General features: G+C 37.5%; 1 protein-coding gene across 1 annotated transcript in view; it reads left to right on the forward strand.

The window, feature by feature from the left end:
• Window positions 1–3,115: 3,115 nt before the first annotated feature.
• Window positions 3,116–9,598, forward strand: part of zgc:92027 (uncharacterized protein LOC449543 homolog) — an 8,700-nt gene continuing 2,217 nt past the window's right edge. The window contains exons 1-5 of the mRNA XM_034864548.1: window positions 3,116–3,286; window positions 4,661–4,888; window positions 7,163–7,232; window positions 8,193–8,236; window positions 8,894–9,041. Coding sequence (XP_034720439.1) covers window positions 3,263–3,286; window positions 4,661–4,888; window positions 7,163–7,232; window positions 8,193–8,236; window positions 8,894–9,041 — 514 coding nt within the window. The 5' untranslated portion in view covers window positions 3,116–3,262. The remainder of the gene's footprint in view (window positions 3,287–4,660; window positions 4,889–7,162; window positions 7,233–8,192; window positions 8,237–8,893; window positions 9,042–9,598) is intronic.

Consider the following 9,598-nt stretch of genomic DNA (forward strand, 5'->3'; position numbering starts at 1 on the left):
GAGATTGAGGACAAGCTTGTACCTTGTGAATTCATCTTAAAACTGCTTCTGCACTTGCAGCATTACAACTGCTGAAATACAATATATATTATATTCCAAATGTTTGAGTTGTGTTGAGTGCAACACTTGTGATTCGTCTCACAAAAACACCCACACTTAGTTAATGTTGCACATAGAACTGTGCTTAAGCATGCAATCATTTGTCATAGCTACACCACATGGTGCTGTTTCTATCCTGCATTAATACTTGGAAATCATAAACAGAGAAACGTCAAGTGTTTATACACATGGAAAAACATGCACTGGGTTTTGATTTAAACAGATGTGTCTGGGTCAGTACTATAATTGCATTCTTGGCTTGAGCTTTAATAGTGTTGGAGTGGAGTTTAGAAGTTAATGTTTGGGACAACTATGTAGAAATCCCTGGTGTTAGAAATGGGTCAATGAATCATCTATTGACATCCTTAAAGCACCAGCTGAACTCAACACCAACTTTTACAGTAGAAGTACTCTGATCTTTGAGTAAAAGGGCCAATACAACAATGTAAAAGTACAAAATTTCATTAAAAGTCCTGCACTCAAAAACCTAATAAAGTAAAGTATAGAGATCCTATTAACGTTAGCGTTGCTCTCGAGGGAACACTGGGGTAAATCTGGCTTTCTACAGTAAGCATTCACAAGTGGTGGAAGATGTTTTCATTACTCAATCATTTAACAGTGTAAAAACAACAATGTAAAAATAATCACAACACATTCTTTTACAAGTCCTGCATACAAAAAACAGATGACGTAGGCTACACACACTAACAATTATCACAGCAAAAAATTTAAGTAGCTGCTACACTCATTTATTAATTTTGTGGACCTTTTAGATTTTTACCACTCGAACAGTTGTTTACAGGAAATGAAACTCTCTTTGGGGGAAGTCACGGAATGAAATGTGACAAGGAGCTCCAACTTGACACTGCTTTTATGTGTGAGTGTGTGTATGTGTGTTTCTTTCATTTAAGAAATGAAAGAAAAGTTTATGTCTGCATATTTTAAATATTGGGATATTCAAGAAGACACATTTAAAGTCATGCTATAATGTGACTTAAAAATGTTATAATTTATACTCTTTATTATCAGGAGTATTACAACATGTTTACCTTCACAGTTGCCAGTTTATGCTCTCATTAGCCTGCATCCCTATCAGCACCATTCACACTTTGAACTACTGTGCTAATGAGAGCTAACGAGTGTCACCACAGATGTTTGGTTAAGTTAGAGCCATGAGAAGCCGCAGAGCTTAACAGGAAGTTGCATCATCCTCTGCACATTTTACCGCCCACACTAGTCCTCTACCTCTTAATAGGGGAGGGTCATGTCTTTTTATTCTTTGTTGAGGGGAGGATCATCCAACTTTTTTTAGTCTAAGGGGGAGGGTCACCCAACTTTTGTATTCATGAAAACAGCATATTTCAAAGTGGCTTGTTTGGTGCATATTTTTCCATGTAGCTCTCTCAGTCTCGCAATAAAACTGCGTTGCTAGTTCCATCCTGTTGTAACAAGACATCTTCTGAATTTTTTTTTATTCATTAGCATTATTGACTGTTTAGTTCTAACACATCAAAAACACCAATGCGCGAAAACATGGTGGACCAGATGCAAGCTTTTATTTTGTCAAAGCCTTCGCGGACAGCACACAGTTTGGGGGGCATGGGACAGGTGGTCTCCAGGCTGTAGCCATATCCGACTCAAATGTCCTTGTGAAATTGTGCAAACAACAGCCTTTTCAGGTCATTTGATAAGGAAGGAGTGGTAGCATGTAAGCTCCCAAAATTAACGCTCGTCTTAAATGGAATTTTGGATAAAGTTCAGCTTTGGCAGCTTTACCTGTTTGCTAAAATATACAATGACTGAGGTGACGAGTCTATAGCAACCAGTTCATGTCTTGAATTTGTTATTACCCAGTGTGCTTTGTTGAATGGTCTGAATGTTTTATTGTTTTATTTCATATGGATACTAGTATTTGAAGTAATGCAGGGAGTGTGCATTTTGTTTCCATGCTTGTGTCCACTACAAAGTTAGTGAGTAAATCTACTGAAATGTTGGGGTGTGAGGTGTAAGATGGGAAAGCAGAGGTTAAGTCATGTATGTCATAGCTGTAAAAAAAACAATGGGCATCTGTACATCTTTGCCAAGCTCGAATCAGAACAGAAGGCATCAATAATCAATATCCCAATCATTTTGGAGGGTCATAGAAAAATTCACATGTAGCTCCTCTAATGGCCTTCAGGGTTTGGGGATTCTCACCTTGTAACTTCTGATACATTTATCTCTTCTCTCTTTATCTATTTATCTTTGACATCATACATGCTTTGTGAGCATTTCATATTTAATGTCGAGGTTTTTTTCAAGGTTAATAAAGCAGAGATTTATTTTGATTTATTTTATTGCATTCCACTTCTTGTTTCTCTTCATTGTGTTTTTGTAAGTGTGAGGTATTTCTTTGCCTAACTTAAAGCACTTTAAGTTGTCTAAGCTTCTGTTTAAAAGTTGATATACAACTCTCCTTGCTTACGTGATAGAATTAAAATATATTTGCTCTTTCCTATGTAGCAAAATTCTCAAAGAGCCATCTAGTGGTGACAGGAAGCCATGCAGGACAGCCAAATATTCTTACTAAAATTATAAAGCTTTAGAAACATGTTACATGGATCTCCAGCTTTGTGAAAGCAAGAACCATGCCATATTTTAGACTAGAAGCCTTTGTACAGTCTATCTGTGCCATTCAAAGGCTGTAAGTACGATTTAACACCGATAACATTAAAAGGAAGAACACTGAAATATGAGAAGTGGACATATACAGGAAAAGTAGAGACTCCTATCTTCTAGGAATGTTATAGCGAAGTTACCAAAATATGTCATTCAGTGGAAAGTGTGCATTTGATTTTTAATAATCTTTGATGAATTCATCTTTTAATCGCTTATTTATACACGTCTTACTTTCAGATCATTGTTTTCCAAGCCGTTTTGACCATCCTTTTACGAAGAGTACTTAAACGCAGCACCCCTACACAACGGGTGGGATGGGCGGGACTTTTTATACTGCTCCTCACTCATTGGTTACTTGAACTGTCAGCTGACGGAAGCTCGGATATGATGTAGAAAATATTCAGACTTATCGGAAGTTACAACCGTGTAGCAGAAATTCCGTGGACAGCGTTATACTATAAGAGTTTAGATTTTAAACTTGTTACAGTTTGCCCTATTTCCCCTAATGGCTTATCCAGGATACGGTGGGGTGAGTAAATTATATGTAACGCTAACGTTAGGCCTGACAATAATGTTATAGTGATGAACTAGCTTCATGGGTTAGCAGAAAAGCTAGCTTGGGGCTCTATTTTCAGTTACTGATAATTTCCCCCCAATATGTTATGTTACAAGTTTCGCTGTCTTCCTGTTGCCTTGTTGATATTCATTGACCGCAATTAGGCAGTTTTTTCACTTCAATTTGGTATTAAGAAGCCATTTGGTGTCTCTAGTTTATAAGAAATTGACTTAAAAATGTCTTCCGGGATGGAAATTCCTAACATTCAAGAGGACTAAGCAGCGTTACCTTTAGCTTACTAGCTAAATGTGTAACGTCCCACATAGACCTGTACATATGCAAGATGCCTTGGCCTAAAGTTTGCTTATAAAACTCATATTAGAAGCCTAGAACTGGATTCTATTACTTACATTGTAGTATAATTTGTTTAATATTCTATTATACAAAATACTCTCAATGTTGGGGTGGATGCACTGACTGGAAATCTTTCATTACTGGCACTATAGAACCACCCTTTTCTATATTTATCCTACTAGACAGTCACTTAAATTCCTTTGGACTTAGTCAACAAAACTTAAAAACGTGTTAAGAATGGTCTGACACTTTTTAGTAGGATTTGTGAGCTTTGGATAAATTTGAAGCTAAAAGTAACTTTTAGTAAAGTTCAAGTGAGTGCAGAATGTTGTAACACCCTCAGTGTTTTGGAATAGGAACTACAGTACATCCCACAATGCCCTCCTTCAAGCAAGCATTGAATCCGCCTGCAAAGGTGACATGGACACCATGATCAGTGCTGCTTCTGACACGCCTATGGTCACGATTATGATTACCTGGAAACACTCAAAAGCTGTTTTGGAAAGATATTTCCCAAACAGTTATGTTGACAATGTCAGTAAATGCTATTTTGGGATAGTCTTCATTAAAATCTTGAATTAGTGTTTAAGAATAATACTGTAACCATTCAAAATTAGAAACCTTTGTGGTGGCCCTCAGGCAGCGAAGAAATTAAAAATGTTCCTGAAAAGTTACCTGGCAAGTTTAAATATTTATATTTTGTTGCTCATTGTCTTTTCACAGCTCAGCTGACATAATGTATCTAATTACACTTTTTCTGATATAGTTGTAGTTAATCTGAAAATCAGGAAGAAAGTCATGAAACATCACTTTTTATGCTGTATGTATGCATGTGTGGTCATATTTTTTAATCAAATGCTATAAATCAACTCTTAACACAAGAGAAAAATGAGGTCATTCTTACCATTTTGACTTACAAAACAAAATCTTTCTCACTCACTGACTGCATACAAACCAGCCCTTGTCTTCTCTCTGATCTGTTCTCTGCCTCAGTATGGGGGTCCCATGCCAGGAATGCAAGCTCAGGGGATGCCTATGCAAGGAATGCCAGGAGGGCACATGGGAGGCGCCATGCCTGGGCAAATGGGAGGGCAGATGGGAGGCGCACCACCCCAGGGAGGATATGCCTCCTATGGAGGAGGCTATCCAGGCACATACGGTGCCCCACCCCCAGCTGCCAATGATCCAATGTGGAGTTACTTTACAGCCATAGCAGGCCAGGTATATGTTTTGATTACTCTTGAATTATTACAAGACCACACAGGAAGTTTTCACTACCGGTTTTGCTTTTACGTTCACATTTCAAGTTTTTTTTGTGAACTTTATTTATAGATTTTCAATTTACATAGAAGAAACAACAAAGATAAAACATATTACCAACCCGTCCAAACCCAACGAACAAGGCTCAAACAACAACAAAAGAGGGAATAAATAAATAAATGAATAAATAAAAGAGGTGGGTACACAAAATATAGCTACACACAGTTTTTGAACTTCAGTTCACACTGCTCAGACTGGGAACATTATGCAGCATCATACCACGTATAACCTTATACGATCGATGGCCAAAAGAGAATCACATCATGTGTGGGATACATTTTCAACAAATTCTATAAAGGGGGCCAGGTTTTAGCATATCTATCCCGTAAATGATTCAGTTTATATCTCAACTTCTCTAATGGCATTCAGTGTTTAAACAAGGAGGTATCACAGACTTCCAGTGTTAAAGAATTTGTCCCCGGGCTAGAAGTGAAATAAGTGCTACAGCGTTTGCCTGGAGGACCGTAAATTGTTCTTCTGATGAGAATGCCCTGAAAATAGCAAGTGTTGGATCAGGATCCACTGTTCTGTCACACATGACACAAATGTAGATTTTAGACACCCTTCTTTCATTGTAGGGTCCAGGACCAGTATGGTATCAATTGCACCTTTTGGTGGTAAGGAGGGAAATGGGAAGTGTTTCTTAGCAACGCTGCGTACCTGTAAGTATCTGAAAAAAATTATTGTTGGGGAGGTTGTTGTCTTTTTGTAGTTTGTCGAATGAAGCAAATGAGTCCTTGACAAAGAGGTCACCAAAAAGATACCCAACCGTTCTTACGCCATACTTGGTAGGTAGTGTTGATCTGGGATGGAGGAAACAAATGAGTGTTTGATAGTTGAAGCAAAGAAATTGCCTAACTGAAATGAAAGTGTTCCCTGGGTTGGAACCATATTTTAAGAGTGTTTTTGACAACTGAGTTCAAACCATGAAGACCTACGCTGATGGGTAGGGGGGCCACTCAGGATAGAAATGGGTGAGAGTGGTAATTGGACTTAAGTTCCATAGAGGCCCATATTGGCTCTTCATTGTTTCTGTATGTAGAAATCTAGTGATTCAGTTTGGAGATGTTAGCTGACCAGTAATAAAACAACAAATTAGGCAAACCCAGTCCACCTGTTTCCTTAGGCATCTCCAGGTAAGCTCTTTTAATTCCAGGGGTATAGTTTTTCCAAATAATGGAGGTAATATTACTATTCAGCTTTTTGAACCAGGACTTGGTTAATATGATGAAATAGATATAAGAATCAAGGCAAGATAGACATTTTTATTTTTAGGTTTCAGGAATCAGTTTGGTAACTACATGAGACAGAGAGCAGGGCATTGTCTTGTCTTGATTCCACTCCGCTCAGTTGTCACAAGTGTAAAATCAGTCAATTGCAGGCCGAACCCTAGCTCATCCGGTAGTGTGCGCCCCCTTAGTCCGTAGCAGCGGTCCATGGTCCTTTTGCTGCAAGTCAACATCTTTTCCCTCCATTATCTGTTTATAATGCATAAAAAAGCCCAAAGAAAAAGAAAAACAAAACAAAAACTCTACACTAGTACGATGTTATTTGTAATTGTTCTAATTGTCCTAAACTATGACGATTAGAATGTCTTAATTAAAAGTAAAATGAGGTACATTGTTTTGTAGATGCGTTTACCGTGTCAAAATAAAATAAAAGTAATTAAGCTTTTTGTTTTTGATAACTTTTAATTTTTCATTGCACATTCAAGTCAAAGCACAGCAACATTAAGTATTTTACTTTCTTTTTGATTTTAATTTCATGTAGGCATTTTAAATATTTTAATCAAATGCTTCCATTTGATAAATGCTGCACAGGAATTTTCAGAAAGTTTCTCGGACATTTTATAACTTTTCTTTTCAAATTTGCACTCCGTTTGCACCAATATGCTTTCATTTTTCAACATTTTTCAAGTACTATCTATAATTTATGTAGTTTTTAGGGTGGACAACCCTATTCTTTTAACACTCACATTTTATCTTTCTTTCTTGTTTGTTTTCTTTATTTTGACTCAAAACACAGTAGTACATACAGTACCTAAGTGGTAGTAAACAAGGAGACAAAGGCGACTTTTCAGTGTGTCTCTCTGCTCTCATTACTTTACACTTGACCAGCAGGCTAGTCCCTCCGGAACATTGTTAATTCATTTGTATTACTTCCTGCTCCGTGCAGGACGGTGAGGTCGATGCAGAGGAGCTCCAGAGGTGTCTGACCCAGTCTGGTTTCACTGGCAGCTACACTCGTAAGTTCCCTACTGTCACTTCCACAAAAGAGGATTACTGAGACAAAGAATAAAGTGTTAATGACTCATAACTCAGTCAAGGGTTATAGTCTTGCAGTACAGGTATGTAAGCTGTATCTTTATGGTATGTTTTCTCTAGTTTTGGTGGGGGTGTCGGAGATGTGTATTTAAACTTGTAGTAATAAAGTTTGGGGGAAAAAAATGATTTGAAAGAGAAACGTTTCTCCAAAGTTGCAACGTACACTCCGATTTGATGAGATAATTTTCGCTCCTATTAATATTATGTATGTATAGTATAGTAGTATAATATGATAGTATAAAATCTATCTGCAATTTATGAGAAACGAGTCATTTGTGAGATGTGAATGCTACCACAATTTGCAAAGTGCTTTTGTTAAATGGGCCCTTGGAGTCTACATTGTTGTTCAGAAGTGATCACTATGAGGGGAAGTGAACCAGGACTCATTTAACCACTATTAAAATGGTTTCCTCAGTGATTGGTTGACACATGACCAGTCTGTCAGTGGATATGAAATAGAATAGGTTAAGATAGATATTTTATAAAATATGTCACAGATTTCATACATGAAGTGAAATTATAACACGTAGATTGTATCTTTCATCAAACACCTTCTACACATTATACACCCAACACACCAAGTGCACCTAAGATCATTTTTGGGTCAGAGCAGTGTTGCAAAGTAGTGTTTTTCCAGTATCACAGAAGTGGAGAGTTGTGCAGACCATATCTGGTGTTCTTAGATTGTTTTGATTTATTGTTGAGCTGTTTGGATCCTTATTAACTCACACACCATCAAAATATGCTTTTTGAAAGTTCAATATTGAATGCTTCCAAAACACTGCAGTGAGCACATTCCCTGCAGCAGCCAAGGCCCAAAACCTCTAACATCAACTTAACTTGACCAATTCTTCTTTCTTTTTCTTTTTTTGTCCTTGCAGCATTCAGCCTGGATACGTGCAGGATCATGATTGCAATGCTTGATGTATCCTTTCTGTACCACCAGGGTTCAAGTTTAATTCTGACCATCACTCCCTGCTATTCTATTTCTACTCATTATGGGTGCAGTAGGCAGTGTTGTAATGTAACAAAGTACAAATACTTAGTTACTGTACTTCTAAGTATCTTAGCTGCTTGTCACTACAAAATAAAATCAGAAGCAATTTGTTACACTGGGAAAAAAAGCAGGTTTGGCGAATCATTGCTCCTAGATTGCCAAATTTGTTGCCAAGCAGCAAAAAAAACATAGGCCAAAACTAAAGAAGAAGAGGGGGAAGCATAACGACTTATAGTGTCATGGATGCACCTGGTGCAGGCTCTGCCGCCATGGTAACAGACAATGAACACCCCTCCAACAGTAGTGATGAAGACAAGGTTACACACCTTTTGGCCATGAAGTTAAGACTTTTACTCGAGTCATATTCTAAAAGGTGACTTTAACTTCTACCACAGTTATTATCTGGGAGACACTTTGGAGAGATACTCAAGTATTGCTTTCAAGTACGTTATACAAGAGTGGCAGTAGGTGTGGCGTTCAACCCTAAAGCAGAGTAACCAGCTGCTGTCTTCATTCCAGTACCTCCTTTGCTGTAATTATCCATGTGGGTCAGCAGTTACCATAGCTTAACCAGGCTGTCACCAGAGGGACTCTACGGGCAAGATGGGTTTTAACGAGTTCAAGGAGCTGTTCACAGCTCTGAGCGGCTGGAAGCAGAACTTCATGATGTTCGACCAGGACAGGAGCGGGACTATCGAGCCTCACGAGATGAATCAGGCAGTCAACACTATGGGTGAGATTCTTTAACAGTTTAACAGGATGGATATTTAAAGTGATGGTGAAGACACTGTGAAGAAGTATTTAACACATCTAAGGGTAATCAGAATGTTCAATGACATTTAATTAGAATTAATCTATTAAATCAGTTCATTTAATCTGTGCTGATTGGTGTGATCAGTCCCACTCTTCATATAATCTACAGCTCACCAGAGGGAAACATTGCATTTACATCCTCACTCGATAGTATATATGCTCTGTATTATAATATATTCCATCTTCTTAGATATATTCCTCCTAGTTGGCAGTCAGTTGATAAAAGGAGAACTATTATAGCCAAATCAACTTTTAAGGCTAATATTACAATTTTAGTTGAAATCTGATAATAAAATTGGCCATTCTTTTTGTTGTTGTTGCACAAACACACAAACAGTTTGCTATAAAATAAAATAGAAAATATGGACAATAGTGTAAAAAGGTAGAGAAACTACAGTATGTAAGGGGTCATAGACACTCTGTTGAAATTATTTATTCAATTATTATTAAATTAAGAAAAGGAGAAGTCTGACATTC

Source organism: Etheostoma cragini, chromosome 24 (genome assembly GCF_013103735.1).
Source record: "Etheostoma cragini isolate CJK2018 chromosome 24, CSU_Ecrag_1.0, whole genome shotgun sequence".
NCBI lineage: Eukaryota > Metazoa > Chordata > Actinopteri > Perciformes > Percidae > Etheostoma > Etheostoma cragini.